Consider the following 15,318-nt stretch of genomic DNA (forward strand, 5'->3'; position numbering starts at 1 on the left):
TTCAGCTTGAGGTGGTGATCCGACATCCACACTGATATGTCTGCCAGACATGCAGAGATGCGATTCGCCACCTGGTTATCAGAAGGGGGAAAGGAGAAAATTAATTGTGTGTCGTCTGCATAGCAATGATAGGAGAGACCATGTGAGGATATGACAGAGCCAAGTGACTTGGTGTATAGAGAGAATAGGAGAGGGCCTAGAACTGAGCCCTGGGGGACACCAGCGGTGAGAGCACGTGGCGCAGAGACAGATTCTCGCCACGCCACCTGGTAGGAGCGACCTGTCAGGTAGGACGCAATCCAAGAGTGAGCAGCGCCGGAGATGCCCAACTCGGAGAGGTCGGAGAGGAGGATCTGATGGTTCACAGTATCAAATGCAGCGGATAGGTCTAGAAGGATAAGAGCAGAGGAGAGAGAGTTAGCTTTAGCAGTGTGGAGAGCCTCCGTGACACAGAGAAGAGCAGTCTCAGTTGAATGACCAGTCTTGAAACCTGACTGGTTTGGATCAAGAAGGTCATTCTGAGAGAGATAGCAGGAGAGTTGGCTAGAGACGGCACGCTCAAGAGTTTTGGAGAGAAAAGAAAGAAGGGATACTGTTCTGTAGTTGTTGGGATCGAGTGTAGGTTTTTTGAGGAGGGGTGCAACTCTCACTCTCTTGAAGACGGAAGGGACATGGCCAGAGGTCAAGGATGAGTTGATGAGCGAGGTGAGGTAAGGGAGAAGGTCTCCGGAAATGTTCTGGAGAAGAGAGGAGGGGATAGGGTCAAGCGGGCAGGTTGTTGGGCGGCCGGCCGTCACAAGTCGCAAGATTTCATCTGGAGATAGAGGGGAGAAAGAAGTCAAAGCATAGGGTAGGGCAGTGTGAGCAGGACCAGCGGTGTCATTTCACTTAATAAATGAGGATCGGATGTTGTCAACCTTCTTTTCAAAATGATTGACGAAGTCATCCACAGAGAGGGAGGAGGGAGGGGGAGGAGGAGGAGGATTCAGCAGGAGGAGAAGGTGGCAAAGAGCTTCCTAGGGTTAGAGGCAGATGCTTGAAATTTAGAGTGGTAGAAAGTGGCTTTAGCAGCAGAAACAGAGGAAGAGAATGTAGAGAGGAGGGAGTGAAAAGATGACAGGTCCGCAGGGAGTCTAGTTTTCCTCCATTTCCGCTCGGCTGCCCGGAGCCCTCTTCTGTGAGCTCGCAATGAGTCGTCAAGCCACAGAGCAGGAGGGGAGGACCGAGCCGGCCGGGAGGATAGGGGACATAGAGAGTCAAAAGATGCAGAAAGGGAGGAGAGGAGGGTTGAGGAGGCAGAATCAGGAGATCGGAGGGAGAAGGATTAAGCAGAGGGAAGAGATGATAGGATGGAAGAGGAGAGAGTAGCGGGAGAGAGAGAGCGAAGGTTGCGACGGCACATTACCATCTGAGTAGGGGCAGAGTGAGTAGTGTTGGAGGAGAGCGAGAGAGAAAAGGATACAAAGTAGTGGTCGGAGTCTTGGAGGGGAGTTGCAGTGAGATTAGTAGAAGAACAGCATCTAGTAAAGATGAGGTCAAGCGTATTGCCTGCCTTGTGAGTAGGGGGGGACGGTTAGAGGGTGAGGTCAAAAGAGGAAAGGAGTGGAAAGAAGGAGGCAGAGAGAAATGAGTCAAAGGCAGACGTAGGGAGGTTAAAGTCACCCAGAACTGTGAGCGATGAGCCATCCTCAGGAAAGGAACTTATCAAGGCATCAAGCTCATTAATGAACTCTCCAAGGGAACCTGGAGGACGATAAATGACAAGGATGTTAAGCTTGAATGGGCTAGTGACTGTGACAGCATGGAATTCAAATGAGGAGATAGACAGATGGGTCAGGGGAAAAAGAGAGAATGTCCACTTGGGAGAGATGAGGATTCCTGTGTCCCCGCCGCGCTGACAAGATGCTCTCGGGTATGCGAGAACACACGGTCAGATGAGGAAAGAGCAGTAGGAGTAGCACTCACAAAAGTTTTAAAGAAATAGACATTTCAAATGTCATATTATGGCTATGTACCAATGGATGCTGGTGGGAGGAGCTATTGCAGGACGGGCTCATTTTAATAGCTCGAATGGAATCAATCGAACAGAGTCAAACATGTGGTTTCCATATATTTGATGTTTTTGATACCGTTCCATTAAATCCATTCCAGCCAGTACAATGAGCCCGTCCTGCAATAGCTCCTCCCACCAGCCTCCACTGCTATGGTTGTAAAGATGTGCAAATAGTTAAAGTACATAATATATAATATCTCTCTCTCACACACACACACTATGATGCGCCTGTCAGCTGTTTGTCACCCACGCCAGTCCACAATTCTAATAACCCATCTGTAACCGCCAGACGATATGTGATAAAATGAAAATCTGAGGCCCGCACCAGACCCTAACCAGCAAATATTTCAAATGTGCTGTGCAGTCAGAGATGTTTCTGATAAGATTTCAGTTCGGCTTGGATGCAGAGGCATATTTTATGTGGTTGAAATACTATGATGATGATAAAGACAACCTTTTCAGATGGTCCCTAACCACACATTCAGTCTCTCAAGATGCTGAAATAAATCAATAATATTTATCCACTCCTGTTCCCAAGGCAAAATGTACATTTGGTGTATCATTTTACTGCAAGAAATGCTTAATTCTGCAGGAGTTAATATTATATTAGGCTATGTGAGAGGTTATAGATACAGTCAGTGTCCAGATTTTAGGTTCCTATTCCATTTAACCCATCTAAGCAATAGGCCTAGCCTACAGTTCCCTTGACGTGCGATGTTAAAGTCCCCATCTTGTGACTTGAATTTGTATAGCGCCTCACAATCATCACACATAACATAGCCGGCACTGCTATCATCCTTTTTTACCACTTCACCAAATATTTCCCAAACATTAGGCTACTAAAGTTTGACCCTGCCTTCTATTTATTTTCAACTCTCCATTTCACAGTTTTTCTCTTATTAAATTAAACTCAGACATTGTCCTTTTTGCCTCAGTGGATCGACTTTAACTTTTTTTGCGCAAGTTCCCAAAAGCATTTGCAATTGGCATGTATCTGGCAAATGTACAGTTGGGCCCTGAAGCTTAGATTTATGCGACGCACTAACGCCAGATAAAAATAATGAAAGAAACACCTCAATAGAGCCTATTGATATGAATTGCACAAGAATTCTACATTTATGGATTTTTAATGCATTGTTTTCTCTTTATTCAACCCGCACGCACACACTTTATGGGCAACAGTGTCACTTTCTGGTGGTAAACATAAAGCAGAAATGGTTTATTTTAAGACGTTGCAAAACGTTGCGGTCTTGAATGTAACATTTCATTTGCGTGCCAAAAGCGGCAAGGAACAATGTAACAAACACATATTTTGCATTGCTAAATTGCTAAACTAGAAAATAAAATACCACCCATTGTGTGTTTTTCTGTGACATTAGAGAGGTGTCAATGTGAGCAGTATATTTTACAGTTGTTTAGAAAACTGCTGAGGGGCGGTTTCTGACCAGACGTAGCTAGGACTAGGTAAACGGAAGTAGAGACGGTGGACGAGTAGACCTAAACATGGCGCCTTTGCTGGATCACAAAATTGGCGACGCTATGTTATCTTCTTTACCTTGGCGATCAAAATCTAATCTCTTAACATGTTCACTCCTTTTGCTTATTTACCTGACGGCGCAGCCAACCTTGGCCAAACCGAGCAGCCTCAAAGAGATCACTGACGGAAACTGGGAAGACATCTTGGCAGGGGAATGGATGATTGAATTGTAAGTCCAGCTAGTTAGCTAGCAAGCATGCTAAACTAGCTGCTTAGTTTGTCTGGCTAGACATACAGCTACGTTGCTTTGCAATAGGTCGTTTTCTAGTCTTGACTCGGCACTTGTTGATTGCCACACCGAGAGGGCACACCTAGCTAGCTAGTTCCGATCTTACATAGCCAGTCAGCTTGCTAACGCTAGCTAGCTAACGTAAAAAAAAAATCATAGGCTTGCAGCTAACAATCTAAAGTCCATGCTTTCAGATTCATGTCAAATGATGTGACAGACGATGGTGGAGTTGGAAAGCTAGGCTGCTGGACTACTGAGTGTTGTTGTTAGGTAGCTAGTTGTATGGTGTAGTTAAGACATGTTGACCTGTCATTCATAACATGTTTTTGACAACTGCTGCCATTGAATCTTGGGGGTAGTTGTGTCAAATATTTTTTTGTTGAAAAACGGTATCTAACGTTAGTTAATGTTATTGTCATGCCAATGTTTGGCCCCACCTCACTCGTCCCGGCAGTTTTGCCCCGTGGTGTCCGGCGTGCCAACAGCTCCAGCCCGAGTGGAATGAGTTTGCCGACTTGGGTGAGGACATGGGCGTCAACATAGCGAAGGTGGACGTTACTGAACAGCCTGGTACGTTATGTATATCATCTTCCTGACTGCCTGTCAATAATTTCCCTTCTCACTTTTCACAAAGTTCTGGGGAGAAGTTTCCCCTAGGTACAGATGATCCTAGCTTTCCCAATCCTAACCTTTAGTGGGTAAAACTGATCCAAGATCACTGTCTCTAGGGCCAACTGCACCCTACTGCTTTCAGGGGAATGAGGAGGGGAGAGGTCCACTATGTTTTGTAGTGTAGACAATGCATGTGATCTGATCCAGCTATAGTCCACTATTACCATTGATAGAATTTGTTAGGTCTATCTCATGTTTTTTGTAGACCCTTTGTAATATCAGTCAAGAACAAGATGAAGTTGGTCTCATTCAGAGAGATATTTAGTCATATTTACTAACATTCTGCTCTCTCCTCCCCCATCCCCCACCCACACCTTTAGGTTTGAGCGGGCGATTCGTCATCACTTCACTTCCTACAATCTACCAGTAAGTTCTCTCTCTGGTGCCTCAAACTATGTCTCACATCCTGTTCCTCTCACAGTCGCAGGCCAACAAACCTCAACCACCACCCATCCTATTTAGACTACAGACTCAATCTGTCTCATCGGGAAATGTGATAATCTAACCACCACATTTTAGCCAATAACCTCACTGGAATGTGAGATGCTGTTATATACTTTAGCTTCAGACTTTGTCTGGAAGAGGAAATGTTTTTGAGTCTTTCTAACATGCCCTTTTGTTGTTGCTACTGTTATGATTCTAGACCCAGTTTAGACACTAGCCTTATATGTTGCTATAAAATGTATATCAATGGTAAAAAAAACTGTAAATATATGACCCTACTATAGCTTAGTGGCGCTAAGGGCAAATAAAACAGACTGTTTCTTTGTGGTTAATGCCACAATATTGGCTTCTTAATTTGGCTTTAATTGTGCTAGATCTCTATGATAACACCTTACGTGCGTGTGTGTGTGAATCAGCTGTAAGGATGGTGTATTCCGGAGGTACCAGGGGGCTCGCACCAAAGATGACTTCCTAAGCTTTATTGATGAGAAGAAGTGGCAGGGCATTGAGCCCGTGTCTTCCTGGTTCGGACCATCTTCCTTCATGTGAGTGGATTGATGATTGATTAATTGATTGATGTGAGTCTCTCAATACTGTAATGCATGAAAAGGTCCTTTGGAGGAAGGACGTTTGGTACATATTTTACATTTTTGTCTAAAAGGATTGTTGAGAAATAAATAATTGGTTGGGATATTTGTGACGTTTTGACCTTAGCCAGGCCTCCTTTAAGACTATAACAGGGATGGTCAACTTTAATGGTGTTGGGGCCACGAAAAATTAGGGACCGCAGTGGCTCGTGGGTCTGCGTACCCACATTCATGCCCACACATGCAGTCAGAGCCGGTCCCGCCCCCTACATTTTGCCATGGGGTGGAGAGAAATGTCTGCAGTTTTTTAAATGATATCTGGGTGAGAGTGACTAACAAAATCAATGGGGGTGCCCCGGTCAGTAATTCAACCATGATTAATATAAGTTTAGATAGCTGGCCGCTAGACTAACTTTTTTTTTTTTTGTGAACCAATTGACATTTTAGTCATTTAGCAGACGCTCTTATCCAGAGCGACTTACGATTAGTGAGTGCATACATTTTTCATACTGGCCCCCCAAAATTTATTTTTGCTGACATAGGCTATCAAGAGCAAAACTGCTGATGCACAACCATATTTTGAAATTGCACATTGTGTATTCTACTATTCTAACTCTCAACAGTAAGTTGAGACCCCGACCGAGTTCTTAAAAATGAGAGAGGGAGTGAGTACATTGTTACGTCATGCCAATAAAGCAAATTGAATTGAGAGAGAGTTTTTATTTGATGCGCGGCCTTACAAAAGGGGGCCTGTGGGTCACCAGTTACCCATCCCTGCTTTATAACATGTAGTGACTGAGTCTGAATTACATTTGACATTTTAGTCATTTAGCAGACGCTCTTATCCAGAGCGACTTACAGTTAGTGAGTGCATACATTTTCATACGGGCCCCCCGTGGGAAACGAACCCACAACCCTGGCGTTGCAAGCGCCATGCTCTACCAACTGAGCTACAGGGGACTATGTGAATGTAGCCAGTGTGTTTTATGTCAGTAGATGACAGTGAATAAATAGCTGCAGTTCATTTCCATGTATAGTCGTCTCTAAAACCACAACCAATTATTACACATGACCACGCACAATCTTCTTATCACTTCCGCACGCACACTACACTTCAGAACAACAGGACATATTAAACACTACACTTCAGAACAACAGGACATATTAAACACTACACTTCAGAACAACCGGACATATCAAACACTACACTTCAGAACAACAGGACATATTAAACACTACACTTCAGAACAACAGGACATATTAAACACTACACTTCAGAACAACAGGACATATCAAACACTACACTTCAGAACAACAGGACATATCAAACACTACACTTCAGAACAACAGGACATATCAAACACTACACTTCAGAACAACAGGACATATTAAACACTACACTTCAGAACAACAGGACATATCAAACACTACACTTCAGAACAACAGGACATATCAAACACTACACTTCAGAACAACAGGACATATCAAACACTACACTTCAGAACAACAGGACATATTAAACACTACACTTCAGAACAACAGGACATATCAAACACTACACTTCAGAACAACAGGACATATTAAACACTACATTTCAGAACAACCGGACATATCAAACACTACACTTCAGAACAACAGGACATATCAAACACTACACTTCAGAACAACAGGACATATCAAACACTACACTTCAGAACAACAGGACATATTAAACACTACACTTCAGAACAACAGGACATATTAAACACTACACTTCAGAACAACAGGACATATTAAACACTACACTTCAGAACAACAGGACATATTAAACACTACACTTCAGAACAACAGGACATATTAAACACTACACTTCAGAACAACAGGACATATTAAACACTACACTTCAGAATAACAGGACATATTAAACACTACACTTCAGAACAACAGGACATATCAAACACTACACTTCAGAACAACAGGACATATTAAACACTACACTTCAGAACAACAGGACATATCAAACACTACACTTCAGAACAACAGGACATATTAAACACTACACTTCAGAACAACAGGACATATCAAACACTACACTTCAGAACAACAGGACATATTAAACACTACACTTCAGAATAACAGGACATATTAAACACTACACTTCAGAACAACAGGACATATCAAACACTACACTTCAGAACAACAGGACATATTAAACACTACACTTCAGAACAACAGGACATATCAAACACTACACTTCAGAACAACAGGACATATTAAACACTACACTTCAGAACAACAGGACATATCAAACACTACACTTCAGAACAACAGGACATATCAAACACTACACTTCAGAACAACAGGACATATCAAACACTACACTTCAGAACAACAGGACATATCAAACACTACACTTCAGAACAACAGGACATATCAAACACTACACTTCAGAACAACAGGACATATCAAACACTACACTTCAGAACAACAGGACATATCAAACACTACACTTCAGAACAACAGGACATATTAAACACTACACTTCAGAACAACAGGACATATTAAACACTACACTTCAGAACAACAGGACATATTAAACATTACACTTCAGAACAACAGGACATATTAAACACTACACTTCAGAACAACAGGACATATCAAACACTACACTTCAGAACAACAGGACATATTAAACACTACACTTCAGAACAACAGGACATATCAAACACTACACTTCAGAACAACAGGACATATCAAACACTACACTTCAGAACAACAGGACATATCAAACACTACACTTCAGAACAACAGGACATATCAAACACTACACTTCAGAACAACAGGACATATCAAACACTACACTTCAGAACAACAGGACATATCAAACACTACACTTCAGAACAACAGGACATATCAAACACTACACTTCAGAACAACAGGACATATCATCCTCTTCTGGTAGTTACTGAGCCTCTTAGTTTTGTGTTTAGACATCCAACCAACACACCCAAGAATACAACAGGGGTAGACCTTACCGCGAAATGCTTACTTACAAGCCCTTAACCAACAATGCAGTTAAGAAAATATTTACTAAATAAACAAAAGTAAAAAAAAATAAGTAACACAATAAAATAACAATAATGAGGCTATATACAGGGGGTACCGGTACCGTGTCAATGTGCTGGGGTACAGGTTAGTCAAGGTAATTTGTACATGTAGGTAGGGGTAAAGTGACTATGCATAGATAATAAACAGCGAGTTGCAGCAGTGTAAAAACAAAGGGGTGGGAGCAGTCTTATGGCTTGGGGGTAGAAGCTGTTAAGGAGCCTTTTGGACCTAGACTTGGCGGTCCGGTACCGCTTGCTGTGTGGTAGCAGAGAGAACAGTCTATGACTCGGGTGACTGGAGTCTTTGACAATGTTTTGGGGCCTTCCTCTGACACCGCCTAGTATATAGGTCCTGGATGGCAGGAAGCTTGGCCCCAGTTATGTACTGGGTCGTACGCACTACCCTCTGTAGCGCCTTACGGTCGGATGCCGAGCAGTTGCCATACCAGGTGGTGATGCAACCGGTCAGGATGCTCTCGATGGTGCAGCTGTATAACTTTTTGAGGATCTGGGGACCCATGCCAAATATTTTCAGTCTCCTGAGGGGGAAAAGGTGTTGTCGTGCCCTCTTCACGACTTTCTTGGTGTGTTTGGACCATGATAGTTTGACACTTTAACCAGGTTAACTGGTAATTCTTAGATTATCTCATTAAAATGTCTAAAAAAGTATTTCTCCCTTTTCTCCCCCTGAAGGATGAACACAATGTCCGCTCTCTTCAAGCTGTCAATGTTCATTAGGGTGAGTGCTGCTTTTGCCTTCTCTCTGTGAGCTGTCAGACCCCCGGTTCACACCACACCAACATTATGGATGCATCCCAAATGGCACCCTATTCCCTATGTAGTGCGCTACTTTTGACCAGGGCCCGATTTCCCGTTTGCAATGGAATTTTAGGCTTACAGAGTGTTTTAGCTATGCCTATTTCCTCCAACGCCAAAGATGTAACATGTTTCCCAAAACACCACGCAGAGAAAACGTTCGATAAGTGTGTCGTTGAGTCGTGTCGATACTGATAGGATGGAAAGAAAGCAGTGCTGCTCTCAGATCAGCTTTCTCCATTCAAATCTCACCTTAACCTTTGCCCTCGGAACAGCCTCAATTCGTCGGGGCATGGAATCTACAAGGTGTCAAAAGCGTTCCACAGGGATGCTGGCCCATGTTGACTCCAATGCTTCCCACAGTTGTGTCAAGTTGGCTGGATGTCCTTTGTGTGGGTGGACCATTCTTTATTCACATGGGAAACTGTTGCGTGTGAAAAACCCAGCAGCGTTGCAGTTCTTGACAAACCGGTGCGCCTGGCACCTACTACCATACCCCGTTCAAGGCAATTAAATATTTTGTCTTGCCCATTCACCCTCTGAATGGCACACATACAGTCGTGGTCAAACATTTTGAGAATGACACAAGTATTGGTCTTCACAAAGTTTAATGCTTCAGTGTTTTTAGATATTTTTGTCAGATGTTACTATGGTATACTGAAGTATAAATGGAAGCATTCCATAAGTGTCAAAGGCTTTTATTGACAATTACATTAAGTTTATGCAAAGAGTCAGTGTTGACCCTTCTTTTTCAAGACCTTGGCAATCCACCCTGGCATGCTGTCAATTAACTTCTAGGCCACATCCTGACTGATGGCAGCCCATTCTTGCATAATCAATGCTTGGAGTTTGTCAGAATTTGTGGGTTTTTGTTTGTCCACCCGCCTCTTGAGGATCGACCACAAGTTCTCAATGGGATTAAGGTCTGGGGAGTTTCCTGGCCATGGACCCAAAATGTCAATGTTTTGTTCCCCGAGCCACTTAGTTATCACTTTTGCCTTATGGCAAGGTGCTCCATCATGCTGGAAAAGGCATTGTTCGTCACCAAACTGTTATTGGATGGTTGGGAGAAGTTGCTCTCTGAGGATGTGTTGGTACCATTCTTTATTCATGGCTGTGTTCTTAGGAAAAATTGTGAGTGAGTCCACTCCCTTGGCTGAGAAGCAACCCCACACATGAATGGTCTCAGGATGCTTTACTGTTGGCATGACACAGGACTGATGGTAGCGCTCACCTTGTCTTCTCCGGACAAGGAGTTTTCCGGATGCCCCAAACAATCGGAAAGGGGATTCATTAGAGAAAATTACTTTACCCCAGTCCTCAGCAGTCCAATCCCTGTACCTTTTGCAGGATATCAGTCTGTCCCTGATGTTTTTCCTGGAGAGAAGTGGCTTCCTCGCTGCCCTTCTTGACACCAGGCCATCCTCCAAAAGTCTTCGCCTCACTGTGCGTGCAGATGCACTCACACCTGCCTGCTGCCAGTCGACCTGAGCAAGGTCTGCACTGGTGGTGCCCCAATCCCGCAGCTGAATCAACTTTAGGAGACGGTCCTGGCGCTTGCTGGACTTTCTTGAGCGCCTTCTTCACAACAATTGAACATCTCTCCTTGAAGTTCTTGATGATCCGATAAATGGTTGATTTGGGTGCAATCTTACTAGCAGCAATATCCTTGCCTGTGAAGCCCTTTATGTGCACAGCAATGATGACGGCACATGTTTCCATGCAGGTGACCATGGTTAACAGAGGAAGAACAATGATTTCAAGCACCACCCTCCTTTTAAAGCTTCCAGTCTGTTATTCTAACTCAATCAGCATGACAGAGTGATCTCCAGCCTTGTCCTCGTCAACACTCTCACCTGTGTTAACGAGAGAATCACTGACATGATGTCAGCTGGTCCTTTTGTGGCAGGGCTGAAATTCAGTGGAAATGTTTTATGGGGATTAAGTTCATTTTCATGGCAAAGAAGGACTTTGCAATTAATTGCAATTCATCTGATCATTCTTCATAACATTCTGGAGTATATGCAAATTGCCATCATAAAAACTGAAGCAGCAGACTTTGTGAAAATTAATATTTGTGTCATTCTCAAAACTTTTGACCACGACTGTACACAATCAATGTCTCAATTGTCTCAGGGCTTAAAAATCCTCCTTTAACCTGTCTCCTCCCCTTCATCTACACTGATTGAAGTGGATTTAACAAGTGACATCAATAAGGGATCATAGTTTTCACCTGGATTCACCTGGCCAGTCTATGTCATTGAAAAAACAGGTGTCCTTAATGTTTTGTATACTCAGTGTATGTGGCCTATATTATAGGTACAATATGTATCTTTTAATGCAGTCATCTCGCTTGTTTGTAACAATTGCAAAGACATTGGCAATTTGAAACTGACAGTTGACTTCTTGTCTTCTCTCCCTGCAGCGTTGCCATAACTACCTGATAGAGCAGCTGGGGATTCCAGTGTGGGGCTCGTATGTCATCTTTGGACTGGCCACTCTCTTCTCCGGCCTAGTCCTGGGACTGGTACGTTAGTCATACTCCTTGATATTTGATCCCTATGTGATGTCTTTGTTTGATTTTAAATGCGCTATGATTTGATTTCTTGCACTTTTTGATTTTAATGTACTTTTAATGTAATGTGTCCTGAAAGGTGTCTGGTCATATAAAAAGTATTGTTATTATTTAGTATTATGTGCCCTCAGATTGTGGGTCACTGAGACACATGTAAACAATGGAGCAAATGCATCCCATTTATATTTTGTAGAAAAATGACTGGCTGTGGAAGTTATTGGAGGCAAAGAATGCGAGCGATATCAATATCTTACAGTAACATCAACTCTGCTCTCCTCACCAACCTAACCAGCTCCTCTTGTGCCTTCTCTTCCCAGATACTGGTGTTCATTGCAGATTTTGTCTTCCCATCACGGCGATTTAACTCCCCAAACTACTACCAGAGTGAGTATGAGATGGCAGAGAATCCATGTCCATGCAAATGTAACTTTGTGAAATGTACAGCCCTGTGTTATGTGCTGACATTAAACAACTAAGCTGAACTCTTGGAGAGGGTATAGCAGTAGCAGAATACGGTCATCTTTTAGCTTTTGTCTTTAAAGAGAACAGACATTCGTCTTTTTTGTATTCTTCCTAAGTTGTGTACCAGTGTACAGAGCAGTGGCATGGATAGTGCAGGATGTAGTATAATGTCTTTGTTTTTGTCCTGTCCTGTTATCCATATAGTCTCTATTGACCTGTCCTGTTATCCATATAGTCTTTATTGACCTGTTATTCATATAGTCTTTATTGTCCTGTTATCCATATAGTCTTTATTGTCCTGTTATCCATATAGTCTTTATTGTCCTGTTATCCATATAGTCTTTATTGTCCTGTTATCCATATAGTCTTTATTGTCCTGTTATCCATATAGTCTTTATTGACCTGTTATTCATATAGTCTTTATTGTCCTGTTATTCATATAGTCTTTGTCCTGTTATTCATATAGTCTTTATTGTCCTGTTATTCATAGTCTTTATTGACCTGTTATTCATATAGTCTTTATTGTCCTGTTATCTCATATAGTCTTTATTGTCCTGTTATCCATATAGTCTTTATTGTCCTGTTATCCATATAGTCTTTATTGTCCTGTTATCCATATAGTCTCTATTGTCCTGTTATTCATATAGTCTCTATTGTCCTGTTATCCATATAGTCTTTATTGTCCTGTTATCCATATAGTCTTTATTGTCCTGTTATTCATATAGTATTTGTCCTGTTATTCATATAGTCTTTATTGTCCTGTTATTCATATAGTCTTTATTGACCTGTTATTCATATAGTCTTTATTGTCCTGTTATCTCATATAGTCTTTATTGTCCTGTTATCCATATAGTCTTTATTGTCCTGTTATCCATATAGTCTTTATTGTCCTGTTATCCATATAGTCTCTATTGTCCTGTTATTCATATAGTCTCTATTGTCCTGTTATCCATATAGTCTTTATTGTCCTGTTATCCATATAGTATTTATTGACCTGTTATTCATATAGTCTTTATTGTCCTGTTATTCATATAGTCTTTGTCCTGTTATTCATATAGTCTTTATTGACCTGTACTGTTATTCATATAGTCTTTATTGTCCTGTTATTCATATAGTCTTTATTGTCCTGTTATCCATATAGTCTTTATTGTCCTGTTATTCATATAGTCTTTATTGTCCTGTTATCCATATAGTCTTTATTGTCCTGTTATCCATATAGTCTTTATTGTCCTGTTATCCATATAGTCTTTATTGTCCTGTTATTCATATAGTCTTTATTGTCCTGTTATCCATATAGTCTTTATTGTCCTGTTATCCATATAGTCTTTATTGACCTGTTATTCATATAGTCTTTATTGTCCTGTTATTCATATAGTCTTTGTCCTGTTATTCATATAGTCTTTATTGTCCTGTTATTCATATAGTCTTTATTGACCTGTTATTCATATAGTCTTTATTGTCCTGTTATCTCATATAGTCTTTATTGTCCTGTTATCCATATAGTCTTTATTGTCCTGTTATCCATATAGTCTTTATTGTCCTGTTATCCATATAGTCTCTATTGTCCTGTTATTCATATAGTCTCTATTGTCCTGTTATCCATATAGTCTTTATTGTCCTGTTATCCATATAGTCTTTATTGTCCTGTTATTCATATAGTATTTGTCAATCAATCAATCAATCAATTTTATTTTATATAGCCCTTCTTACATCAGCTAATATCTCGAAGTGCTGTACAGAAACCCAGCCTAAAACCCCAAACAGCTAGTAATGCAGGTGTAGAAGCACGGTGGCTAGGAAAAACTCCCTAGAAAGGCAAAACCTAGGAAGAAACCTAGAGAGGAACCAGGCTATGAGGGGTGGCCAGTCCTCTTCTGGCTGTGCCGGGTGGAGATTATAACAGAACCATGCCAAGATGTTCAAAAATGTTCATAAGTGACAAGCATGGTCAAATAATAATCAGGAATAAATCTCAGTTGGCTTTTCATAGCCGATCATTAGAGTTTAAAACAGCAGGTCTGGGACAGGTAGGGGGTTCCATAACCGCAGGCAGAACAGTTTAAACTGGAATAGCAGCAAGGCCAGGCGGACTGGGGACAGCAAGGAGTCACCACGGCCGGTAGTCCCGACGTATGGTCCTAGGGCTCAGGTCTCTCAGTTGGCTTTTCATAGCCGATCATTTAGAGTTGAAAACAGCAGGTCTGGTACAGGTAGGGGTTTCGTAGCCGCAGGCAGAACAGTTGAAACTGGAATAGCAGCAAGGCCAGGCGGACTGGGGACAGCAAGGTGTCATCATGCCCGGTAGTCCTGACGTATGGTCCTAGGGCTCAGGTTCTCAGAGAGAAAGAGAGAACGAGAGAATTAGAGAGAGCATACTTAAATTCACACAGGACACTGGATAAGACAGGAGAAGTACTCCAGGTATAACCAACTAACCCCAGCCCCCCGACACATAAACTACTGCAGCATAAATACTGGAGGCTGAGACAGGAGCGGTCCGGAGACACTGTGGCCCCATCCGAAGAAACCCGGACAGGGCCAAACAGGAAGGATATAACCCCACCCACTCCGCCAAAGCACAGCCCCCGCACCACTAGAGGGATATCCCCAACCACCAACTTACAATCCTGAGACAAGGCCGAGTATAGCCCACAGAGGTCTCCACCACAGCACAAACCAAGGGGGCGCCAACCCAGACAGGAAGATCACGTCAGTAACTCAACCCACTCAAGTGACGCACCCCCTCCCAGGGACGGCATGAAAGAGCACCAGCAAGCCAGTGACTCAGCCCCTGCAACAGGGTTAGAGGCAGAGAACCCCAGTGGAGAGGGGAACCGGCCCGGCAGAGACAGCAAGG

At 42.4% G+C, this 15,318-nt stretch overlaps 1 protein-coding gene across 1 annotated transcript in view; it reads left to right on the forward strand.

The window, feature by feature from the left end:
• Positions 1 to 3,522: 3,522 nt before the first annotated feature.
• Positions 3,523 to 15,318, forward strand: part of LOC121544616 (thioredoxin-related transmembrane protein 4-like) — a 65,427-nt gene continuing 53,631 nt past the window's right edge. The window contains exons 1-7 of the mRNA XM_045209042.1: positions 3,523 to 3,759; positions 4,274 to 4,389; positions 4,812 to 4,857; positions 5,352 to 5,480; positions 9,302 to 9,347; positions 11,850 to 11,951; positions 12,317 to 12,383. Coding sequence (XP_045064977.1) covers positions 3,557 to 3,759; positions 4,274 to 4,389; positions 4,812 to 4,857; positions 5,352 to 5,480; positions 9,302 to 9,347; positions 11,850 to 11,951; positions 12,317 to 12,383 — 709 coding nt within the window. The 5' untranslated portion in view covers positions 3,523 to 3,556. The remainder of the gene's footprint in view (positions 3,760 to 4,273; positions 4,390 to 4,811; positions 4,858 to 5,351; positions 5,481 to 9,301; positions 9,348 to 11,849; positions 11,952 to 12,316; positions 12,384 to 15,318) is intronic.

The sequence above is a fragment of the Coregonus clupeaformis genome, chromosome 29, assembly GCF_020615455.1.
Source record: "Coregonus clupeaformis isolate EN_2021a chromosome 29, ASM2061545v1, whole genome shotgun sequence".
Taxonomy (NCBI): domain Eukaryota; kingdom Metazoa; phylum Chordata; class Actinopteri; order Salmoniformes; family Salmonidae; genus Coregonus; species Coregonus clupeaformis.